Below are 26,688 nucleotides of genomic sequence, written 5' to 3'. Positions count from 1 at the left end.
GATGGTAACTGAAGCACAGGTGGAAAAGGGAAATAGGCAAAAGAATACAACCATCTTCTATATAGCCATTTACCGTGTGCATGTTGTAAAGCTAATATAAGATAGGGTAACTTCTGCTCTGGGGCTTGCCAGATTCAGGGGAATATGCAGCTGTTATATGGTAAATACCTATGAATGTACCCGAGAGAGGAAGGAAGAGAGACTACGAAAGAGCAAAATTATCCTAAATGGTGAGGAATTAAAAATATGGTTGCGGTGGTTATTCTCACTTTCCTGAATATTAAATACAAAAAAACTGTTCTGAACCAAGTATGAATAGAATCACTCTGTTAAAGGTGCTACTTAATAGTCTTCTGACTTCAAATATGAAGAAATTCACTCAGAATTCAGTTGAAGGCGTATCCTTTGAAACCCAAGTAACATTTAATGCTATAAATCAAATCATTGTCACTGAAGGGAAGCTCTTGGGTCCTTCACTATTGGTCTGGCTTCCTGAAACTGCCAGGATTGTCCTTAAATTTTCAGGACTGCTGTACCCCAATCTAGGCAAGGATCACCATATCAAAGTTTCACTTAGGGGTATCATGAGCACTATTACGACTCTTGTTAAAAACTGAATAGGGACAGGATTGTACCTCCAGAACTAATATGGTAAAATAAACAGTATATTGAAGTAGGTTTTATTTGAAAAGCAACCGTAATACTTCGTTTCTTGGATACTTGACCCCCACAATGGATCACTCCAGTATCGCTAGAACAGATAATTTTTTTTGACAGTGAGCTCTTGTGTCCTTTCTTCTAACAGCAGATCATATGTCAACACAGATGTCAAAGTAAACAGAATAAATGTGTGAAATCAGTTGTAAAAAATTGTCGAACGGCAAACAACAGGATTTGTTCATTTGATTTTTTTTTCCAAATTGAGTAAGTAAACTGTCAGCAATGATGCAGTCTCGTAAGTGCTTACTGGAGCTGAACACTATATATGAGGCTGTGTAAGAAGACTAGAAGGCAATTGTTTTAGGATTCTCCAGAGTTCCAGAAGTTGCCAAAGGAAGAGAAACCGCGCTGCCTTTCCTGCTTCTTCACAGCCCTTCCACGTATCCAAAGGTAAGAGGTAGATGGAGCTCACGGGAGTATCAGTTTGGTGAACAAAGAGTCATTTTTTTAGGGACTTTGCAGGCATCGACAGGTTGCTTTTGAATATTTGCACATCTGTGTTTTCAGAGACAGAATTAGGGAGCCATTTCTTGATCATAAGCAATGATTGAGCAGTGGATTGCAAAAATTGTTTAAAAGTTCATTTCATTTTAGGAGAACGGAAAAGAGTTCACCTTGGAGAGGTTGTTGATATATTGGGAAGATTAGTGTTTCAAACAGAATACAAAGAAAGATAAATTAACTTTAACTGTAATTAAAAAAACCCATTGTTTTACTTGTCAAAATGTATTTGTTTTATTTGAAAATAATAAATGTGAGCTCCTCTATAAAACTTTCCTAACTTTTAAACTATTTAAACTATTTAATTTCTTTAGAAAAAATAATATTTTTATAAGCCCGCACTATTTTAGCCAAAGTTAAGTATTGTTCAATGACATTAGCTTCCATATATGCAATGACAGTCCAATTTTTTTATTTATTTCCAAACTACAGTCCAGTTTATGGTAAGCATGCAAACTGTCACTCAGACTAGAAATGAAAAAGGATATTTCCTGCCACCATTATTATTATTATTATTATGGACCATCGCACAATCAGCCAGATGTTCAGACTGGATTTGGCATTTTGTCTACCTATCGAGTCCTTACCCAGGACCTGGGATAGGCAGATGTGGATGTTTGATGGTATTACAAGTATCGTTGCAGGATGGAAGCAGTTCTTAGTAAGGCCACCTTTGCAACTGAGTAATAGCGAATTTGTCAATACCAATGGTGTTCAAGTGGTGCTCCAATTGTTTTGAGATTGCACCCAAAGAGCCTATTACTATTGGTATTACCCTTGCTTGCTTTTGCCACAGTCTTTCTATTTCTATTTGTAGGTCTTTGTATTTTGTTATCTTCTCCAGTTCTTTCTCGTCTATTCTGCATTATTATTATTATTATTATTATTATTAGTAGTAGTAGTAGTAGTAGTAGTAGTAGTAGTAGTAGTAGTAGTAGTATAACAGAAGGAGATCTGTCCAAATACTGATCAACACAGTGATACTTAGATTACGTATAGATGGCTGAAAAGTACTTTGCTACTTTTTATTTCTGCATTACTTGTTCTCCAGCTCCCAGCAAAGAAAGCAATTACTTTACTTCAGTTTCACCTACAGAGTGCTTTAAATCAAGGTGATGGTGTGCATACAATCTGCTGTCCTATGCTAGCAAATTGAGAGAATTATTGTTGTTTTGATTTCCCTTTTCAGAACAATAATTTCTCTTGAAAACCATTTGACCCGAGTTTATTTCAGAAAGAATTCATATGACTATTGTACTTACCAATAAAAATATTGGTAAGGTGTAGAGTAGCACTACTGGAAACCATGATCTGTTAATGGATGTTGGATTATATCAAACATCACTTTTGCTGTGTGTTGGCTATTTCATTTTCAAATTCCAGTTTCAGCTGAATACATATAGGTAAGTGCAGAGCCTGTCATCTGAAAAAAGATGTTTAAAAGTAAATTCTATTGAAATCACTAGGAATGGGAAAGAATGTATTTAGATTGAAAGTGTTAATGTACTTAGAATCAAAGATTCTTGGTCTTGAGAAGAGCAACAAAGATGATTAGGGGACTGGAGGCTAAAGCATATAAGGAACGGTTGCTGGAACTGGGTATGTCTAGTTTAATGAAGAGAAGGATGAGGGGGGACATGATAGCAGTGTTCCAATATCTCAGGGGCTGCCACAAAGAAGAGGGAGTCAAGCTATTTTCCAAAGCGCCTGAAGGCAGGACAAAAACCAAAGGATGGAAACTAATCAAGGAGAGAAGCAACCTAGAACTAAGGAGAAACTTCCAGCTCCAACACTGGAAGTTTTTAAGAAGAGACTGGACAGCCATTTGTCTGAAATGGTATAGGGTTTCCTGCCTCAACAGGGGGTTGGACTAGATGACCTCCAAGATCCCTTCCAACTTTTATTATTATTATTATTATTATTAATAATAATAATACTATAAGAGGCTTGGCTGGTTTTGCTGTTGTAGACTAACACAGCCAATTTTCTATAAATTGTTGAAACAAGATACAATTATATGTGACATATATATGTACATATATGATATACATATATATATATATATATATTTAATTCTTTACCTCTTTGTCAGAAAAAGAAATTTGGATATATATATACATATACATAAATATATTATGTACAGGTAGTCCTCGGCTTACAACAGTTTGTTAAGTAACCATTCAAAGTTACAACGGCACTGAAAAAAGTGACTTATGACCGTTTTTCATACTTACGACCTTTGAAGCATCCCCTGTGGTCATGTGATCAAAATTCAGATGCTTGGCAACTGATTCATACTTATGACCATTGATGTGTCCCAAGTCATGTGATCTCCTTTTGCAACTTCTGACAAGCAAAGTCAACGAGGAAGCCACATTCACTTAACAACAATGTTATTAGCGTATCAACTGAAGTGATTCACTTAACAACTGTGGCAAGAAAAGCTGTAAAATGGGGCAAAACTCACTTAACAAATGTCTCACTTAACAACATAAATGTTGGGCTCAATTGTGGTTGTAAGTCAAGGACTACCTCTACATGCATATGTATGTAACTGTGTACACACATACAGACAAACATACAAATACACACATCAGGGATAGGCAAATTGTTGCTGTCCAGATGCAATTACAACAGTCTTTTACTCTCAATCTTAGGAGCTGCAATTGAGACGTCCAAATATCTGGGTGACATTAGATTATCTGCTGCTGCTGCCGTATGAAATGCAGTCTATATTTTCTAGACAAGTAAATCACTCTGGAGATCTTGGATCTTATTTGGAAACACACATGTTTCAGATTTGAGCTTTTAATCACAATAAAAAAGAATCCAATTAAATAATTATTGCAATCCTGATTCCAAGCAAAAACAGCATAGGCCCTTTAAAATAAGAGGTGGAACAGATTCTTACAGTATTTTTAATTTGCAATTTAGATGTAATATAGAGATATCTCTCTTTTTAAGAAATCTAACAAGTAAAACAGAACTATGTAACTCATTTCCTATTTTTTAAAAATGGGACATTTCAACATTTTTCTCTGTGAAGAATTAAACAAAGGTGTGCTTCCAATTTAAAAAAAATCTGAAGAATATACTAATAGTAATTATGAATATAATTACAATCTGAAATTCCAAACATTGATCTTACCAACAATAAGTACAAAAAAACAAGGTAAATCCGATTTGAGGGATAAGAGCTAAGCCAATCTGTTTACTACACAATACCTTGAATAACAATTGTTGGAAATTCATAAGTTCTATTCACAGCAAACTTTTTGGAGAACCAGAAAACATAACTGTAATCAATATAAATATCAGGTAAATTTTTTAAATTGTCGAGCTATTCTAAACGTGTATAGAAGTGTAGGGACAGCTTTAGAGCCAATGCAACTTGGGATGATTCATCTGAAATTTCCTATCTTTGCTGATAAAAAGCAGTTAGTTGTCTGGTGGTGCTTGGAGAGCCTTGTCTAATTTGGATACCTGCTAAATATATGAACTTCAATTCCCAGAATCCCCCAACCAGCATAACCATTGGTGAGAATTCTTAGAACTAAAGTCTATATCTGGAGACCGTCTGAGCTGCGGGAGGCAATTTTGAGATAGTCATAAAATCAGTCAAGGCATTGTGATTTAACTCATTACTTAGGCTATTCTTTGATTTAATAAGATTTCTGAAATAGAGCAACAGAAAAAGCTGTGGATAAAATCATTTTGAAAACCAATGGATGTCCTTCTGGGAAATCGTAGTCTCAGTAGGTGTTATGTTGCATCTCCAGTGTCCTGTACAAGGGCCACTCTCATTTTCTAAAAAGGCTGTGTTTTCTAACATTCCAGAATCGATAGATTATTTCCCATTCTTGGGTCATCTTGTCTTTACCAGTACAACTAAAATATTTCAGGTAGCTGTTTGTATTGTATATATCTGATTTCTTTTCTCTTTATTTTTAAAACAAAGATTATTTGATGAAATTATTTAGGCTAGTAAAGACACTCCTGTTTTTACTATCTTATCTGAGGATGACTGAAGATGTTATATTTCTTGTGTTTTAAATGTAAGGAAACAATCTGGCATATTTTTATTTATTGTATTTAGAGACCAACCATCTCCCTCATAGAATGACTCTGGTATATATGTTTCCAGTTCCACTTATATCCTTTTCTTTCATGATGGCAGGGATATTGCATGAGTCAGGGACAACTCAGTACTTCCGCTATTAGCAATCTCCAGAAAATTCCGAACTCCCTGCATGAAATGTTGATGCAATCATAAAATACAGATGTGGATCTTGAGAACTGAGTTTCAATATATTTTCCTATGCTACTTGTTCTGGTTCAGTATGTCCAATTCCTGCATGAATTTATAAAGATTATGTTCTGTGGACCTGCTGTGATATATAGGAAAGATTCTAGATATTTTGGGAGAAGGGAGGGAGGGGGGAGGGAAGGAGAGAGAAGAAAGAAAGAAAGAAAGAAAGAAAGAAAGAAAGAAAGAAAGAAAGAAAGAAAGAAAGAAAGAAAGAAAGAAAGTGCCATTTTATACAGAAGCACTGGGAGGCAGCATTGCACCACTAAAAGACACCAGCAAATAAAACCAGAACTGAGCATTATAACTGAAGGTGAGAAGAAAGAGAACACGAACATTGATAGTAGTATGTGCAATGCATAATTTAGAAGTTAGTATATGAAATAAACAAGCAAAAAGTCACAGCTAAGGTCCACTGAAATAAAAAGCATAAATCAAACATGAGTGATGTACTCCAGTTTCATTTCTTTTAATTTGACTTTGATTCAATCACCTCTTGTTAAGTTCTGCTCCTTGTTGGCAGTGATCCGTAGAAAGCTAGATAAGATATTTGACTTTCAACAGGATATGAAAGATTTGTTTAAAATTTTACTGCTTGTTGACAGAAGAAATGGAAATCAACTAAATTTGTATTCTCTCTCTTTCTCCACAGTTTTCAAATAGGTAAGAAGTTTTACTTCATACCAAGGCAGGCCAGTGCTGAATTCCTAAAACTTGTCTAGTTGATTTTGATGGTTTTGCAATGGTAATGCACTGCATCCATTGTGGGTGGATTTTTTTTCTTGATATTTGATAATATTTGAAACCCACTGTCAAGTTAGTTACTTAATCTAGTTGGGGTTTCCCCCTTTTTTTTCTTAATTGTTAGCTATGTTGGTTGATAAAGAGTCCTTGGAAATTCAAAAGAAGCATATTGCCTTAAGGTAGCATTTTAAAAATGTTGGATAGGAGCACTTTACCTTGTGCTGGTAACTGCCAAGACTGTAGAACCTAGCATGGAGATAGGTCGTGTGGTTGTGATTGTTGTCATCAAGGCTTAGCCAGTAGAAAGTATCAAGTCCCCATCATCTTCAGTTAAAAGGATTTGTAGCAAAGGATAGGAAGGAAAGTTGTTCAGAGAGCTGGTTATCTGAGTATACAATATTGAGCTTGAAGAGATCTATCACAAGATTGCTTCCCATACAGTATGATTGGCTTCATTGCATTAACATGTTGCTTGAATCAATCTTAAATGGCTTGAAGTCAGAGTGCAGAGTGTACCTTTATATACAAAAAAACCCTCCATTTTATGATCCTTTAATCCCTTAATTCAGGGTAGATCCAGGACAATTGGATGGAGCTGAATATTTACTGGCTGGATGCCCTTCCTGACACCACACAGAGCTCACAGCAGATATTTTTTCTTTGTACTCTAGGAGAGAAATATCTGCCACTAGGCCACCACACCACTCTCACCTTTACATACAAATGGGGCTGAAATATGTTGGCTTGATCATGTTTCCTCCCTCCTTGTCCACAGGCAGCAGAAATGAAACGATTTTGTTACTTCGTTGCTGGATTGCTTTTAATGATTGCTCAGAGCAGCTGGCAAAGTCCCCTTCAAGAGACAGAAGAGAAAGCCAGGTAAATGTCATAATTTTTAATGCAATAGAAACCCATATGTGGACAATGGATTGTTCTTGTATTGGAGGGTAGACAAAAATGGAAATTCTTTTAAAACACTAATGCTTTTTTCTCCCCCATCCTACCTTTGAAAACTGGATAAGTCAACAACATGTCAAGTTATTAATGCTTTCCATAGTTCTTTTTGTTGTCTAAACAGCATCTATTTCTCCTGTTACTCAGTAGTAATTAGGTGACTAATGACCCTTTCTAATAGCAGTTATTTTTAGAATGCATCTATATCTTTGAAGGAGGTCGATACACCATGCAGCACCTTTCAAATGTGCAATCTTCAGTGCAATTAATTTGTTACAAACCACACTTATAGATCATTCAAAGCTTCCCAGGCTGAACCATTAGATGACCCTAGACAGCTGAATGAAGTGAAACGTCACTCACAAGGTACATTCACCAGCGATTACAGCAAGTACTTGGACACCAGACGGGCTCAAGATTTTGTACAGTGGCTAATGAACACTAAAAGAAACGGGTAAGCAAAAAGAATGCCCAACCTCAACCCCTTACAAACTACTTCACTGGGAAATAAATTCACACAAAATACCTGATCACATATAAACTCAAAGAAAGGCATGATGAAATATATGAACAGATATTCTAGCTTATTAAGTTTATGCATAAGCTTCAGAGAACTTAAGCAAGACTTAAGAGCTTTGCTGTTCATTCATCCATCCATCCATTCATCTGTTCATCCAAAGTCTTCCATCAAGCCCTCCATCCATTCATCTATCCATTCATTCTAACTTTGCAACCTATCCTTCTGGTGTCAGGTCAAATAGAGACATTTTTCATATATTGGTGTCATCCCAGGAATTGTTTCTTCATATGAACACTTTCTCATTCTTTAGCCTAAGATATGAATATCGAGTACATTTCAATGTAAAAAACAGATATTAATTAATGGAGAATTATGAGCATTTACTAAAATGAATGGGGATTATAGAATAGTAACTACTGTCCATATGTGCAACTTCCATATAAAAGAAAAGAACATAAGAAAATATCCCAATGGACATATTCTCTGTTCATTAGCCCTAGGAAAGTTACTCCCATTTTGGTGGGGCATAGTAGACAATCTTACAGGGACTGTAAAATTTGAAAAGTAAAAAAAAATATAGCAGTGTACAAAGTCCATAAAGGGTGGAATTCAAGGCTATACAAGTACAGATAGTCCTCGACTTACAGCCACAACTGAGCCCAAAATGTCCATTCCTAACTGAATGGTTATACGTCGAGCACTACCTCTATAGCACGGGTGTCAAACTTGCTGGATCACGTGACGTATCGCAAAGTATCATGACTTTTTTTACATTGTTGGAGCTGGGGTGGGCGTGGCCTCCGCATAATGCAACCAGCACACGGGTCAGCAGTTTGACACCCCTGCTCTATGGGCTTCAAAAGACCCATGTGATTCATGGGTGCAAATCATGTGATGTTAGCACAACCTTCCCAACTCCCGGCTCCCTAGATGTGTTCAATTTTATCTCCCATAGACCTCTATTAGCACCATTCAGAGTGGAGTGTTACAGAATCTGAAGTCCAAATCTTCTAGAAGCCTAGGAAAGACTGTATCTCTTTGAAGGAGGCCTATACTGTAGATTCAGACATAAGCATCACTGGTTCTTAATTTGAACACTTCACTGCTGGCACATGAAGAACTTACTCTTTAGCTTTATATATCTCAGCAGCTCAAATTATTCAGTCTCTCTTTTAAATATAGTGTCCATTGTTCCACTGATTATTAGCGGTTAAAGTTCATTTCAAGATAATCACATTTCAAGTATTTTAGAGATAAATTTAAAGCCATGAACTCCCACTCAGTTTAGTTGAGCTACAGTCTGAAGCAAAATGTAACTGTAATCCCATACATATAATTTTGTAATCAGTATATCTGAAATATTAACTGCAAAATACATACATGTTTTCATATAAAGCCATACATATAAAAATCATACATTCTACAGATTTTATTTCCAAGTAACAATTACTATACCAGAAGACATTGCATTCGGAGTTACATATACAAACGTACACCCACACATTCAACTGCAAATTAAAAAGTATAACAACCTTCTTGGTTCAAAGGCTTAACTATTCTGCTATGATCTTCTCCCATAAAGCCAAGTAGATTTTAAGGAGACCCTTTAACTCAGACTCTGTCAGACTTCATGCCAGACTTAAATCTTTCCAAATCCTAAACTCCATATTGAGAGGATTTGACTTGGCAGAAATCTTACTCTAGTGGCATGACTAGTTTCTTTACTGTAGGCAAAAATGAAGCTATAGATCCAGAGTAGAGAGGTGTACTTGCTTTGTATGTACATGTATGCCTGCTTCAGTATATACAATTGCACCTATCTATAGTTCAGTCCTCCAGGGTTAAAATCCTCGGTTTTTCCTCCCATTTTTTCAAGTCAGTGGATATTGTTCTCTTTACTGCTATCAAGAGCTACTGGGCTGTATTGATTTAACAATTCTTGGGGACTTCTGGGTCACCTTTACATCTAGAGTTTAGAAACAGACTGTTTATAAAAGTAGAAGTTATATATAGTATTGCCACTATGAATAGCATTCTTTGATACAATTAACCAAGTCGATGGCTGTCATTTTTATCAAACTCTGGTAAAAGAAAAAAAAAACCCACAGAAGAATTTCTTTGATCTCTCCTAAGTTTTATAGTATTACATTCCATGGGATGTTCTGCAGTTGAAATATTGAAGGTTGGTGGAGTCCATTTTCTTTCTTTTTTAAAAAAATATATTTTATTGTTTTTTTACAATAACAATCTTTAGTGCTTAGTAAACAGCATGCTGTCTGAGTTCATATATTTAAAAAACACTCAATAGAGATTAATTCGTATAATTCCATAACTAATATATTAATTAATAATATGTTTTCTTGATCTTCTTTTCTTCCAATAGTATTCTCCTTTGTCAACACTAAACAAATATAATTCTCAATATTTTCAATACATATAAGGTTGGATATAAACATTTTTGTGCGTTTGTACAAATAACAATAACATCCATATATAACATCTTTTTTGGTTGGCTTATGTTTCAATTGTATTTGTAAAAATCATCTTGTTAAGTCACTATGTGTCCTGTTTTCAAAATTCTTATTTAAACTTAATTTCTCATCAGTATTTAAACTATTCTTATCAGTCATAATTTTCTCAAAATTTATTACCTTTAAATATCCAAACTTTTCATTCACATATGTCATCCCAATATTTTTACATTTTATGTATTATAAAAAAAATACTATACTACTTACATATCTTATCCCTCTTATTGTAGAGACCCTTTACATTCAAAATTTATCTATTCTTTTAACCATATTCAAACAAGTGTTTAATCATATAGTACTCCATCTGGTAGGTTGAATCAAAGCTCTAGCCTTCTTCTTTTACCTTTCCAAATCAGTATGTTCCACTTGCCAGAGGATTCCTGTATTTTTGTAAGTGTTGTTGGGAGTAAGAGAAACAAGTTGAGTAGGATGTACACTTTTTGTCTCCCAGACTCGAATGATTCTCCTGGTAGCTCTATAATCCATTTTGTTAGATCTTCTTTCTTATCCTTGAATTTGTTATGAAGTCCTGAAAGATAAAATATCTTTTCCATTTTCATTGTTGTGGCAAAATCTTGTAGATTTTCTTCTGTTTGTGTTAAGTTATAGTTCTCTTCATTTGTACCTTCCTTATTTAAGTCACTTTCTTCTGGTTTGCGTTCTATTATCTGATTTGTTTGTACATTCTTTATCATCATTTTCTGAAAGTTTTTTAATTGTACATTTAGGTTGAGAATATGCTCATTTATGTCATCAAAGTTGTTTTTAATCTCATCATGGTTTAAAATCATTGTCATCTGAATCTGTCGCAGCATTGCATAAATTTCCTCCTGGCAAGTATTTGCCTTGTCTTGGAGTATTGCTCCTGCAGATCTCTGATGTTCCAGGCTAGGGCTTTAGAAGGGAATATTAGATGTGGTTTCCTGTCACTTTAGTAGGTATGCAACATCCATTTTGTCTCTCCTCTCCAGACAGTCTTTCACTGATACCATAGTCTCTGTGATTAGCCTTATGAAACCCACCAATCTTAAAACCCAAACAACCAAATCTTATATGGTTCTTATCTTTATATATGGCTTTTGTAGTCCAATGCATTTCCAATTGTCAAGGCATCATTGAAAGCAGTGTTTTATAACAGTTCTTCTGTTCAGGGGTCTTAGAATTATCAACAAGCCAAAATTGCAGTCCAGAATGTTTAGCCACCTAAAAGCTTTTCAGTTAATTCCCCTCTAGAAGATTATCCAAGAGTCAAGGTTTTTCTTTCTCTGCAAACAATTATTGAGCTTAGAAATTACAGCTCAGTGAGTATTTATAGTCCCAGAAGGTCAACAGTTTTTAAAACAAATGTTGTTCTCACTCTATAGTAGATGGCCCTTGTATTTTCTTTCCTCTGTTCCCAGATGTTCTTTATTTAGCTGAAAATCACTGGGATTCAAAGGAACAAGTTTTTTTTTTTATTTCTGAGCATCTTGCCAATTTCTGAGTGAATGCAGCTATAGTTATGCTCTGATCCTTCACTAGGTGTCAGTGTCTATTCATTTTCCAACTTTTAAGACAAAGAATTATTTCCTTTTAGTTTCATCAATATTCTTTCAGATGTGAAATCTTAACAGTTTTCATAATATTCAGATTTATCCAGACTGTAATATTATTAACTTCATTTCAACATATTTCAGTCCCCCATAAACATTAATTCACGGCTTCCGTCTATAGAAGGGTGCAGGTGTAGTCCCCTCCCTTCTCACTTTTGGAGGATTTTTTTGCTTCTTGGGGATCTTTTCCAGGAAATCAATTACAAAATAGGAGAGAGAAGATCGATATTCTCACCCAGTTCTAAGCATGCTGTTCACCATTGTTCTTGTTAGTGCTTTTGGGCTTCAGCTGCCTGTAGCTTGGGCTAGTCAGCGAGGTGTGACTAGCCTTTCTTCTGTTGAGTTGGAGGGCTTCCCCCAGATTGAGTGGATCGACTGCCATCATTCTGTGATCAGTGGGAGGGGTTCTTTTTTGTCTCCTCTCTGGGGCAATTTTAAACCCATTTAGGGTCCCCTGGTAGGACGAAACCAGCCATGGGGTGCAGAGCCCCGCAATCTGTCAGCCATGTCACTACAATGCAAGATTGGAAGTCTGGAGTCCATTTTCTTATATCATGTACCTAGGTTTAGTTGCCATGACTTAAAAACAATTTTTTTAAAAATCATTTTTCTGTATTAGAGAATTGGACTTCATCTTCTTGATAATTCAATCAGTCTTTTTTTTCCCCCATTTCCTCAGTGCTACTGAGACATTTTGGAATTATAGCAACCCAAACTACTCCACAATAGATTTTTTTTATGAAATCAATATAACATTGGCTGTTTTATTTTTCAGCCCATTTCCTAATGATCTCTAACACAAAATTCACATTTTTCACAGCTTTTTCACAGCTTGCTAAGACATAATTTAGCCTGTACAGTCTCTTCTATCATGGCTTTTCTTAGAGCATGAAAATTTGCCAAGTGTGCCGTGTGGGTGTATTCTGTTTGGGGAAGAACTGGTGAGTGTGAATATAAAATTAAAACACCTTTTCCCAGCTCTGCAATATCCTTTTTGAGGTGAAGTGGCTAGAACTGTACACAACATTGCAAGCATGGCAGCATCATTGTAAATGGTATATCAGCCCTGTGGTACTTGAAGTTAAAATTTTGAGATGGTCCTTAACATAGAATTTATCATTTCACGATTGCCACATGCTGAGCTTTTTCTGGGCCAATATCATTCCCTAATGATAATGTAGACAGGTTGAGGATTTTTACTTCATATCACACTGGTCTGTGTACTATAATCATATTTGCTATTTTAATACCTATTGTTCCAATTTTGTATATTTTTTCAGAGTTCAGTGTGTTGACTCTCTCTTATTTTACACATGCACACAGATATACTTCCCAGTAGTTTAAAACCACTGTCCTAAAATGTGCTTTAAAATATATCTAACAGAAGTATGGCCAAAAAAAAAGAAGTCTTCATAAAATGATTTCTCTAAAAGTATCATTTTAAACAATTGATTGAAAAAGCTTCCCAAGCTTTCAAACGCAGGCTCAATCTGGTAACCTGCTAGAGTTTTAATAGAAGACAATTGGACTGTTTATCGTTCTCAAGCAGAGCAAGGTATGTATAAAAGATATACTGGAATACAGTGACACAGTACAGCGTTGTGATACAATCTAGAAAACTGAATGTTGTCTTATTGTAGCATTGTCTTTCCAGCCAGTTTATATGTCTACCTCAAGATATGGTCTTTCTCCCAAAAGGAAGGTCTATTAAACCAGGACACTAAACTCATTCATCCATCCCAACATGATATATTTAGACAAACAATGGCTGTTTAGTGTCTGTGGAGATTCCCAGTCACCCAGGTCATACTTGTCTCAAAGGTGCTTTTTCAAAAGGCAACTGGGCTGTTTTTTCCATGAGGAAAAAGAAGATGTTTTGTTTCTTATCCAAGAAGATTTCTGGATGAGAAGCAAAATGTCTCCTTCTTCCTCCTCAAGGAAAAAAAAATCCAGTTGCCTTTTGAAAAAGCACCTTTGAGACAATGGCTGCTTAGGATTTTGAGCAGGTGCATTTTTAATCAGCTGCTAAATGATTCTTTTAACTGGAGATATCCAAGACTGAATTAAGGACTGTATGAAAAGTGTTTGCTCTACCATTGAATTCTGCTGAATCTTATTTCAGCTCTTACACATAGGGATAAGCCTTAAAATCTAACTCTATGCACAATGATTTTAGAGGATGCTCATTTTTCTCCCACAAGGCTCTTGCCCAAAAGTATCCTAATTTTGTTTCCCGTTAATCTGCTCTGCTCATGTAGATGACATACAAGATTCTTGTGTAACACAACTGCCCAGCTACAATATGATATATAGATCTGCAATTACTGAACTTATCTGAGGACTTTAGGGACTTTTCCAAGTTATGTCAAAGTTCCCTAACATACAATCTGAGGAGCCATTGTTGTGGGGTACATTACTAGAACCGAGAATAATGTGCTATTTGCAACTCCCGAAATTAAATGTAGAGTTTGTGGATTTTAATTTTATTTCTCATCTCTTCCAATGCTTGTTTCATTCGCCATTTCTAATGCTGACAGTCGAAGTAATCTGGTGCTTTGTTGTCTCACTCATCAGTATTTGGGTCATTGTGACCAAATACTTCATCCTCCATTGTTTTTCCACTATCATGTATATTATTTTGCTTATTTTATGTCTTCTCCCAGTTTCAGTAATGCATTTGTTTCATCTCAATGCCTTAATTAGATGTTGGTTTAAAAATATTCTTTGAGTTACCCTAAGTCAAATTTCTTATAATTGCCTATTGACCACATGGATTTGTCCATGCAATTTTTAGTGGCAACAAGAAGAAAGTGATTGGGCATTATCAATTAATTAAATCAGGCTGAATTAATAAAAGGTTGTCATGGTGGCTGACTTGATTACTGGGAACTCCTTGCCATCATCCTGTACTATGTTTCTGCAACCTAGTACCCTCCAGGTATGAGGGACCATGGTTTCCAGCAACATGCCCAGAGACAAATGTGGACAGATTCCCAGTAAATAGTTCTGAGTTCCCAGCATGTTCATGGTGAAAAATTGAAAAGATTCCTCCTGAATAGATCAAAGTCCCAAGTAGGCAGACTGGATGCGTCAAGTCAGTTACCTTTCAGATGTTTTGGACTTCAATTCCTATTGAGGGAACTGGGAACTGGGAATTGTAGTATGAAACATTAAGAAGACAGTGAGTTGCCTTCCCTTAGTTTTGATTGCTGATGATCCCTGGACACTTATTTCTTCTGCAAGTAAGTATAAAAAACAAATGAAACTGGGGGTGTCAAATGGCTAAGAATGGAATTGGTGGGGGAAAAACATGTAACTGTGATTTGATGGTAAGGATTTCCTAATCAAGTAGGAGAGATAAGATTATATTGTCCCTTTTGAGTAGATCATGAAATAGGCAGTTAATAGTCCTTTCCTCAATATGTTTATTTGCAGAAATCCACAACAAGATGAGTGGATGATTTAGAACAATTGTTTGGTTTTAAGGATTAATTATAGAAGAAACTTGAACTATTGTAGGGGAGAAGCTTTGTTCAAACTAGTTCACAGAACCAGCATTTCCTGTTTGGCTATTTTTATTGGTACTTTCCAGCACTACATGTTCATTCAATATGGATCATTCAATCATTCTTACTTCCTGCAAGTACTCTTTACAATATAGAGGAAATAGTTGCAAACAAACTTCAACCTATCATCATGACAAGCAGCTCACAAAAGGTCATTCAAGATTTGATCATTACCACCAGCTGGAAAACTGGTTGACTGTGAATTTGAGCAATTATATGACTTAGTTCATAATAAATCAATTTATTCACACTTATTGCAGGAGGACCTTTTGACAGAATTGTGAAATAATGAATAACTCAATAATAAGTTACATATGAGCAACTGAACAGGTCTGCAAATGGAAATACGTATTTCTTCAGACAGAAAGTGATTTAATTCTTTAATTTCCATATTTAGGTTATAAACCTTTTGTCAATTTTGGCATTTTTCTTGGATATTTTCTGTATTGTAGAGAATAAGCTGCATGTCAGAGAAGGGGGAATTAAAGTTCTTATGTATTGTGGGGTTTTGAAGCAGCTCTAATCTAGAAAAAACTTTATAAGACTGAATACCCTTAGCCACAGGATAGATTGATTGAGCAATTAAGTTTAATCCAAGCATAAATATTGTAGCTAATAAAACACAAATGTTTACAATCTGTCTGGAATTAAATGCAGAAGTGATAGGATTCATATAGGAGGTTCTTGTCCAAAAATTATTCTTGTCATTTAAGTATCACAGAAATGTTTAATTAAGAATATCATGTGTCTTTTTCTACTTGTGTAAATGCCATTTTAATAACTGTGATGCGTCTCTGTCACAGACAACAAGGACTTGAAGACAGAGAGAAAGAAAATTTCCTGGACCAGCTTGCAAGGTATTTTCAGTTAAGATACATTGTGGAATACAGGGGATGCAACAGAAATAGATCATAAGCTGATTTGATTGGGTCATTTTTATAGCCTTCCTTAATTGCAAATATAGTGACGCATATTCCTAAAACAATTGGCCTTATTTCAGAGATGTTTGCAGCACCCTGTGCAAAGGAACACCTGTCTTTGCCAGCTCAGATGTTGCCTTTATGTAGCGGGGAAAAAAAGACGGCATTTGTACAGAAATTATTGCAGTGGTTGATTGCACTGCCTAAATTAGTAACACTGGTGATGAGCATGTATTTATTTTATTCACTTATTACAATCATTTTTATCCCTTTTCAAACAAGTGAATCTATGTAGCTTAAAGAATATATACACACAGGCACACACAGACACACATGTATAGATCAAATAAATTCCAATGAATCATATTTCAGGCCAGACATATGATTCTTAAAGCAGAAGTTACTTTATACAATCTAGCACAGGGTAAACTGTTTTGATCAGCAGTGGTTCCTCAGGGCAGCATCCTTCAACAAGTTAGTTAGTTAGTTAGTTAGTTAGTTAGTTAGTTAGTTAGTTAGTTAATGAAGGTAACCCTCTCAACAGCCACTGCGAATCTTGTATGAACTCAATAAGATTTTTTCCAGCCAAGTATCAAGAAATGTGAAAACTGGCATCTAGATCAAGCCTTTTCCCTCCTCCAATTGTTCCCTGGCACATTTATTCTTGTGGCTCAAGAAAATGTAACAAAAGACATTAATTAGATGAAATTCCACCCCAGTATCCTATTGAAGTCCAATGCATGACATTAAGTTTGTGGAGAGGGAAGAAAAGCAAAAAACAGAGAATAATGGGAGCCATTGCCAATGAGAGAAAGGTATCTCCCGCCACCACCCCATAACCCCTAAACCACGGGTGTCAACTCACCGCATCACATGACATGTCGCAACATATTGCGACTTTTTTGCATTGCAGTTTGACACCCCTGCCCTAAACTCTACAGAATATTAGTGTTGTATCTTGTAGAACAGAAGTTTCGCCCTTGGTATTTGAATCATATGTCAGCTGGATGTCGATCATTTCAATTGTCCAAGGTCAAGGACTGTGTACAATTGTGGCTTTGACCTGAAAGGGATAGCTAAGCCCCATCTGGAAGTGCTCTGCATCTGGAATTTCTTGCATTCAAACATACACTCTAACCTTGAGGTAATTCCTTTCCTAGCCCATATCCCAAATTACTGAATATTGTACTGTGGACACAGGCAAGTTAAATTGGCTTCAACAACCATCTGCGCCTTTGTTTTGCAAATATGTTCTTTCAAATGGTCACAGCATATGGACTATATGGCACATGATGGATAGGTAAATAACTGTGCTTCTCATTCATATGTGCATACTGCAGGGAACAATTGCTACGTCCCCAAGATTTATCTGCATAAGCGCTTCTTTACATTTAAAATTGTTGTATTTGGTGAACATGTAAAGTGTGAAGGAATACTTTATCAAAATTTTACAGAGACTTATACAGGTTTACATCAAAAGATTCCCAACAAAATATACATGAAAAAGAAACTAATTATGCTCTATATCAGGAGTGTCAAACTTGCAACGTCACATGACATGTCACAACTTATCGCAACTTTTTTTCCATTGCCGGCAATGGGGTAGGTGCAGTTTCACCAAGACACATTTGGCCCTCAGGCTGGCAGTTTGACACCCCTGCTCTATATGAATTAAATGCATACATACTCCTCTTCTCTTTCTCTCCCTCCCCCTTGCCATTTATATAAAAAAGAAAATTTGTGGATATATGTCTCTGTTAGGTAAAAGGTAAAAGGAAAGGGGTCCTAATAGACTGTTGGAGTGAGACCTGACATAATATCCACCTTTTTTTAAAAAAAAATCCATACAGGTTAGTCAGGAATTATTTTATTAATAAGGTAAAATAAAGGTAAAGGAGTCCCTGCACATTTTACTCCACTAGTCATTGCCAACTATAAGGGAGGTTCTCATCTCCATTTCAAGGCCATTGAGCCAGTGCTGCCTGAAGACGTTGCCGTGGTCATGTGGCCAGCATGACATCATATAGTGCTGTTACCTTCTCACCAAAGTTTTACTTGCATGCTTTTGAACTGCAGGAGCTGGGGCAAGGATGGGAGCTCATTCCCATTGTGTGGTACTTGGGTCTCGAACCTGGGCTGCTGGCTTTCTAACCAACGAGCCCAGGGTCTTAACCACTGAGCCACCCCACTGCCCATTTTACTAATAATACAGCATAAATTCCAAAAAAGACAGAGATACAGTTTTTTGCAATGCAGCTAACTTTATAAAGAATTGAAAGAGGGCAGGACAAAAAAAAAAAAAAAGATTCTGTGGGAACCACATAGTACATGCAAAGCATTTCTGATGTCTTAGAGAAGAGCATCCCTACAACTAACTCAACTCCTGGAAAATGATGCTTCCCTAATCACCGCCCTCTCCTGGTCTTTTCTTTAATTATCAAATCCAAAATCAAATGAAGGAGTGGGAGGCATTACATCTATGATGCTTTTGACTCAGCAGAAGGTAAAAGGGAGGCTGGATTGGAAAACAGAACCTTTCAAGAAGCTAACACCAAACCAGAACTTTACATAGTACTTTTACTATATACAGGTAGTCCTTGACTTATGAGCACAATGGAGCCCAGAATTTCTGTTGCTAAGCGAGATAGCTATTAAGTGAATTTTGCCCCATTTCTTGCCATAGTTGTTAAGGGAATCACTGCTTTCCCCATTGATTTTGCTTGCCAGAAAGTCACAAAAGATGATCACATGACCCTGGGACATTGCAAGCATCATACATATGAATCAGTTGCCAAGCATCTGAATTTTGATAACATGACCATGGGGATGCTGCAATGGTCATAAGTGTGGAAACCGGTCCATAAATTACTTTTTTCAGTACCACTGTAACTTCAAACATTCACTAAATGAACTGTTGTAAATCGAGGACTATTTGTGCACCTTTCCAATATAAGTTGTTCTAACCTGAAGCCTCATTAATCTTCATCAGGGGAAAAAAATCACTGTGGTTCTATTTGTAATTGAAAAACATGTCTTATTCTGGACAACTATACATCAAGGCCATAAATTAGCCTAAGTCAGAATCTGCAAAACAAATCAGGATGGGTATATGTGTTTGAGTTATAAACAATATCTGATGACACACATAATTGCTTAACAAGTTACTCATTCATTGCTCCCATGATAAGTTTGCCAAGTTAAGTATTAGAGAATACCGATATAAAGCCAATCTACTATGACTTATGAATAATGTGCTTGGGTTTTCTTTATCAGAGACCTTCAGCTGAGCTCTTGTTCTGCAATGCATCTTTCTTTCACATACCTGGAGAAAGTTTTGTCAGGCACCTCAAGATATTTTGGGTAGCCAAACAAACTTAACAAAGCAAATGGGTCAGAGAGTCATGTTATAATTTCATTGTGAAGTACACAATCCCTTTATTGTGAGTCTGTTTGGAAAAATAATCAGAGCACTCATTCTTTTTAAAGTTCTGCTATATGAAATACTTGCTGTAGTGTATGCTGAGCATGGAATGGTGTACTGCAAAGCTTTTGGAAGGAGTGAAACTCATTTCAGAAAACCTGAACTAAGGCATCTAAGAACTTGTTGGGAGCTGTAAGGGGCAGAACTGCTCTCATTGCTATAAATGGTATTAATCCTCTTTTCCATATAGAATAGAAACAAGCTTTTATGTGAGTTGTTGAGTACCCAGAAAGATTGCCTTGGGGTAATGCATAAAAAGATGAAACATGAGGCCATCCCTCTTCTCTGACAGATCTACAATCCAATTCCCCCCCCCCCCAAGAAATACACCCATCCTAACATCTAATTTCTCCTTTTCTCTCATTTGTGATCTTGCCTTTTGGATTGGTAAACCCAAACCTGTTCCTAGTCTTTAGTGATTGCTCAGAAACACCAACCATTGGGGTATGTGTGGTCCAACAAACATATCTCATTTCTTCTTTCTTTCTCCTATATCAGAGGTAGGCAACCTTGGCTCTTTTATGACTCGTGGACTTCAACTCCCAGAATTCCTGAGCCAGCATGGCTCAGTTTGGAAACCTCTCCCTTTCCCCTCAGCATGGCTGGCTCAGGAATTTTGGGAGTTGAAGTCCACGAGTCATAAAAGAGCCAAGGTTGCCTACCCCTGTTTATGTCATGATCATGCTACACCGCAAAAACATACTCAGACTAATCATATAGGGAGCGGTGGGGAAAGATGTTGGGACTGAGGTAAGAGTCTAAACAAATAACTCTCCTTTTTTTTTAGTAATGGACTTGCCCGGCCTCATGCCGAATACGAAAGACATGCTGACGGCACCTATACCAGTGACATCAGCTCTTACTTGGAAGGTCAAGCTGCTAAGGAGTTCATTGCTTGGTTAGTGAATGGGCGAGGAAGAAGAGAGTAAGAAACCATCTATTGCTATTATTGTTAAAAATTTTCTTAGCTTTGGGGAGTTTTTGCCAATCAAAACTCAGTGGAGCTGCAATGTATTTCCCCTCCTTTGCTTGTTGTATTTCATACTTCACTTTTGAAATTAAAAATGTTTTGCAGGCATGAAATGATCTAAGTGCCCATTAAAAAGTAGGTTTTAGGTGCACTGTGGTGTTACATACATGAATAGATCAAAATTCTCCATTAGGCCAAGTCATACAGAAGACCAATTAAATTCTCATTTTTTTGTCTGATTCCCCCCCCCCTTATTCTTATAATTATTAGATCTGTTGCCCCAAATCTCTCACACGGTCTTTGATTACATTGCAGTATCCTGCTTTTTTCCCCCTAATGTTTTTGTTTGTTTCCCAAAGTTTGTGCATATTGCTCCTCCCTGAACTTCTTCTTCTTCTTTCCCTCAAGTATCCTCAAGAAGTTGCTGTGAAGCTCATTATCACACTGTCAGTCTCTTTCCACTCCTTTTAATGTTTTCTTTTTACCTTCCCACTCTCATTCTGCAATATATTGAATATTTACCCCTTACCCAGCCTCAAAGCATCCCATAACTTTAGACTGCCAACACCTCTGTCAGTAACCTGTACTCCATCAGTAACCACCTACATCGTGTTCTCACCATCTTCACGAAAACAACCTCCCCTTCTTTTTTGCTCCTTGGATCATTATACCTACTGCTGACTCGAATCGATCTTTCTTGGCAACTGAACATTTGGAACAACATTTTTCTGGCTTCAATCCCTCCATCCTACCAATCCCACTCAACAGTCCTCACCACACACACACACACACACACACACACACACACACACACACACCACCTTGCTCAAAGGGCCTGGCCATTGAACATCTACTCATCTTTCAACTTCTTTACACCTTTAGACTGTGAGCTCTCTGGAGCAAGGCTTCACCTTCCTTCTCCCTTGACTCATGTCTCCATGTCAACACTTGTAATAGCACCATGCATGCCACTGGCACTCTATAAATTTTTATTATTATTGCCATCATCAGCATAATAAAATAAGTTCTGAGAGTCCACTATGTCTCTTGAAATTAAGGAGCAAAGCTGTGAAAAGATATTTCTGGAATACCTGGTTAGGCTAACCCAGTGGGCATCCTTTGAGAACATTTCTTAGAATAAGATTGGAGGATAGATGCTCCAAATGCATCTATTTATTTATTTTTTTAATTAAAAGTGAAGAAGCAGTTTTGTGAGCATCACAAAGGTTAGAACTTTTGCTGCTTTATGTTGCTTAATATTGGAAATTAGTCCCCTTGATCTAATAAAGAACAGCTATCCAGAACTGGCAGGCAATTACAGAACATGACAATAGCACTTAGATTTGTATACTGCTTCACAGTGCTTTACAGCTCTCCTTCTCTAAGCAGTTTACAAAGTCAGCATATTACCCCCAACAATTTGGGCCCTTGTTTTACCCACCTCTGAAGGATGGAAGGCGGAGTCAAACTTGAGCTGGTCAGGATCAAACTATTGGCAGTGAGCCTGCAATACTGCTGTGCCACCACATCAACATCCTTCTTTGTACTTCATTGTTATTGTTTTTTATTTTCCTTAGGGATACATCACTGAGAGAATCACTAAATGTCACACATAACCGATTTATAATGTACCTCTTTTGTTTAACAAAAGTAGTAAAATTTAGCAGAGGAACTAAGGGAGTGCTGGAAATACAAAGATGTACTCATTCTGAATCCTAGGGGCAAAGGATTAGATCACTGCCGTGTATAATATTAGTACTACTGCTCTTACTGGTGTTGGTTTCTTTCACACTATTTGTATGTGTGCCATATTTTTAATTCACATTCTTTTGAGGCAGCTTGGCAAATCTTCGAAATTAATCTTGTTCCTTTGCATTAATGGAATCCAAGTCTGATGAGAACTATCACACGTAGCTGTGTATTCCATTCAGCTTCACTTACACTTATCTTGCAGATCTTCAAAAGTATTTAGGAAACAATATAGCAGCATATTACAAATTCTCAGCAAAGGTATTGGCACTATCCGATGTTACTAATAGCATGATGTACCTACATATTGCCGCCTTCCCTAACTATTGTTTTTAATTTGGAATTGGAAAAGACATTGATGAATGGAATCATTGGTTCAAACAGAAGAACATTTAATTGGAGAAATTTTAGGTTTCAGTATAATTACTGCTTCCAAGAGTAATACTGAAACTGTCAGGCTCATAAAATCTCTTTTCTGCTACTGACTTATAAGCAAGAACTTTTGTCACAAAATATTAATTCTGATATCAAATGGGGCTTATGAACCTGAGAAATATTATTAGTCAATAATAATTAAAAAGTTCAGGTTTTTTTATATCACACAGAGGGTTCTTTACTGATAAGATAAATAACCTTGTCCTCTGAGAAGACAGATTTCAGAGAATGAAGCAACATTTTTTAAAGTATCCTGCAACAAAGTTCGCTGGTTGTTAATTGATTGGCACAGAATGTCCTCTCCCCATGATTATGGCTGAGCACAGATTACAATCTATAAAGAATTCATTCCAAGTTAAAAGAAGAATTATGGGTTGAAGTGTTCCCCAGGTCAACCAACAGGAATTAGCTGTTGGAAGAAGAACATAGAATTCATAGAAGTTAATAGTGTCACTAAACTCTCTTTTTAATTAAGCATGGAAATGCTAATCTCCACAGAGGGAAGTTGATGACTTTAGTAGTAGCCAAGTATATATATGTGTGGCTTGATATAAATTAACAATTCTTCTCAATATGGATTAGTTAAAGCAAAAATATTTTCATTTGGATGAAATAGCTGGATGTGAGCTTTAATCCGTGCTGTAAAATAATCTGATCTTTAAAAATGCTTAAAGTCCTTGAAGTGCATACAATATTTCTCTTTATTAATTATATTTTTTAAAAAGAAGCTGATTTTGATACATGAAATACTAATCTAGGAATTGTTTTACTGAAGGTTGATCGTTAAGAAATACAAAGCTTCTGTCATGGACCTTTGACATTTAATTTTTTTAATCAACTGTAAAGATATTATTTGTCTATTTGTCTCTTTTAAGTTTCTCGGAAGGAGCCCATACAGGTGAAGATCTTGGTCGAAGACATGCAGATGGCACTTTCACCAGTGATTATAACAAACTCCTGGATGACATAGCTACCCAAGAATTCTTGAAGTGGCTGATTAACCAAAAAGTTACCCAGAGGTGCTTGAATTTTGGCTAAATTTTGTCAATATTGTTCTTAGGTAGCCTCCAGCGGGACAGAAAATTTTCATTTGTTTCTGTTTTGTTAGTAATATTACAATACTTTCTTACTACAGTTGACTAATATAGTATACTTAATAATCCCCTTATGTTATCCAGAGTCATGGTTGTGAGATGGTTGGCGATATAAATTATTTAAATAAATTTAAAAAAAATAGTATTCACTCCCATGTACATTGTTTTGAAACGTTGTGGTCATAGAGGCAGGGGCATCCATTGGGGAAGTAAAAAAAATAATAATCTCAATATAGTAGCCACAACAGCATAATTGAAATTGCCATCATTATACATTTTTTCAAAACTCTTCCCCACTGCAATACTCCTGAACTGATGGCTCTTATTCCTTAAAAATCCTTTTTTAAGAAGAGCACAGCTATTCTCCAGAGGCTTCTGTAGATTCCATATGTTTTCTTCTATCAGTAGCTTCAAGCTACTGTCTGGTTTTTGCAAACCAGCCTTTAAAAACAAATGTACAGTACATTAAAAAAACATTTTTTTCTTATTTTTGCATGAAAAGGCTGTGGTAGGAGTTTCTGGCAGGAAAAAAAATGAAGAAACCATTAAGAATGCTTCTGGATATTCTGTGCATATTTTCTTTATTACCTCGGGGTTTTTTTTCTCCATTAAGGTCAGGGTGAACCTATATCTCCCACTCCCCATATTATTTTCACAATAGTCTGTATATAGGTTAGGTTGAAAATTTATAAGTGGTCCAAAGTCACAGCATTATTTTCTTACTGGATGGAAATTTGGCCTGAATGGATATTTAATTTCAGATTTCTAAAAAATGATAATATGTCTTATCATTAGGTAGGGGGGGAAAGCACACTCCTTTTTTCAGCCAAGAGAAACCGTTCCTCATGATTCATCATCCAGGAAAGATATATCACCAATAGGGGGCCAAGACCACCTTCATATCCATCCACCATCTACATCCTTACATGGCAATAACATGCATCCCTTAGTCCACTCACTTAGCCTCATCCAGTGCTTTTTTTGTAAAAAAAAAAAAAAAAGGTGAGGGAACTCACACATGTCATACAACTCACCTTGCCTACCCTACAAGGTTCCATCCAAGAAAGGTGCCAGAACTCCATTCTGGGCGTTCTATGATAAAAAAAGCCCTGGCCTCATCTATAGAGTAGGGGCTGGGCACTAAACAAATGCATCTGAGAGTCCACAGTTATATTTTTTTGCGATTGTTCCCTTGCAGAACAGCATCACACTACCAGAGGCTTATATTATTAGTATGCTACTGTATATACCAACTCTAATATACTATACTAACTGTTAGTAAACTTATTCTGCTGCAACTTTTCAAATTCTCCTTTTAAAGGCATCACTCTGATAATATAACATTCTTTAAATTTTCACTTGGTATTTCAAACTTGTGATAGACTACAGTGAAGTGGCAATTTCCCAGGAAGAAGGGAACGTTCCAAAGGAGAGGGTGAGACAAGAAGCACTGCCCGAAACTGTATAGGAGACAGAGCAAGAGGGTGAAAATAGCCACTCCCTAGAATCTTCCAGGGTATATCCATTAGGGTGAGAGTTGTAAAGGTTTACTCTGGCAAGAGTCTGTCTATTTGATGTGAGAAAAAAAAGAAGTGACGTTTGGCTGGATTCTTTTAACTCATTCTTGCCTGACAAAGTAAATTTGCTCAACCGTAATTATTTGCTATTATTACAAGCAACATTGATTGTCAATAAAATTGATACAAGATTACAACCTAACCTGTAAGTAGGATTTAACTTTGGCTACATTGCGTACATTTTTAAAATTCAGTTTGGACAATTATAGACATACAAAATTGAAGAAACCATTACAGTCTTATAGAAAGTGATATCAGCTATTACTGTTAATCGAAAAACTCTATGTATTCCTTCACAGGAATTATATAAATATACTTAACAATGTGTTTGTCCTTAACTTTTTGTTTTCTTTTGATTCTAGGGACCTTCAGGGAGAGTACCAATAAGATGCAGTAAAAACATGGCATCAAGGTCTTCTCTATATCCACTCTCAGCCACTGGAATTTATTTTTGAATTTTGAATTTTCATATTTTTTTTTCTGTATTCCAAAACCACAGATCTTGACATGCAATGAAATGAATTTCACTATTTGATCCTACTGTGGAGGGATTTTAAAATGAGTGTCTCCTTGTCAGCTGGAAATAACTAAAATCACAATATTACCAGTCAAAAGGTTCAGTTTTTAGATCTTTCTGAAAGATCTTTAAGGAAGTTCTCAAAATGGGACCCAAGCAAATGTATTGACAAGATCATTGCTTTATTTTATTTTCTAAAAAAATAATATGTATATAGAAATGATGCACCCAACCAATATGAACCAATATCAACAGCAAGGCTGGCAGTTTAAATTGCGGGGAAATGTCCTTCTTGAAACCTTTGTTATAAAAAGGCTCCATTCTCCAGACCATCAGTGAATAGCCTTTAATAAATGAATGAATAAATAAAACAAATTATACTGCTTTTTAGGCGTCCAACTTTTTTTTAGCTGAATTTTTGCTGTCTCTTTTAAAAGTCCTATAAGAACATTGCATGAATAATAAAAAGCCTTATCAAAATCTATTCAGTTCACTATTCTTGTTTTCAAGA

General features: G+C 36.2%; 1 protein-coding gene across 3 annotated transcripts; it reads left to right on the top strand.

The window, feature by feature from the left end:
• The first annotated feature begins 952 nt into the window (after positions 1 to 952).
• Positions 953 to 26,562, top strand: GCG (glucagon). 3 transcript variants are annotated; one of them, XM_039360060.1, is made up of 8 exons: positions 1,067 to 1,110; positions 6,180 to 6,190; positions 7,047 to 7,150; positions 7,518 to 7,679; positions 16,238 to 16,291; positions 20,623 to 20,760; positions 23,865 to 24,008; positions 26,023 to 26,562. In XM_039360060.1, the coding sequence occupies exons 3-8, from the start codon at positions 7,056 to 7,058 to the stop codon at positions 26,045 to 26,047; spliced, it is 618 nt and encodes a 205-aa protein (XP_039215994.1). In that variant the 5' UTR covers positions 1,067 to 1,110; positions 6,180 to 6,190; positions 7,047 to 7,055; the 3' UTR covers positions 26,048 to 26,562. The 3 variants fall into 3 exon arrangements, with proteins under 3 accessions (XP_039215993.1, XP_039215995.1, XP_039215994.1); XM_039360059.1 differs by lacking the exon at positions 6,180 to 6,190 and having other exon boundaries at positions 953 to 1,110; XM_039360061.1 differs by lacking the exons at positions 6,180 to 6,190; positions 7,518 to 7,679 and having other exon boundaries at positions 953 to 1,110.
• The last annotated feature ends 126 nt before the right edge of the window (positions 26,563 to 26,688 follow it).

Source organism: Crotalus tigris, unplaced genomic scaffold (genome assembly GCF_016545835.1).
Source record: "Crotalus tigris isolate CLP2741 ecotype Arizona unplaced genomic scaffold, ASM1654583v1 scf7180000019151.395998, whole genome shotgun sequence".
Classification (NCBI taxonomy): domain Eukaryota; kingdom Metazoa; phylum Chordata; class Lepidosauria; order Squamata; family Viperidae; genus Crotalus; species Crotalus tigris.
Note: the sequence above shows the minus strand (reverse complement) of the source record. Positions and strands in the feature narration are given on the sequence as shown.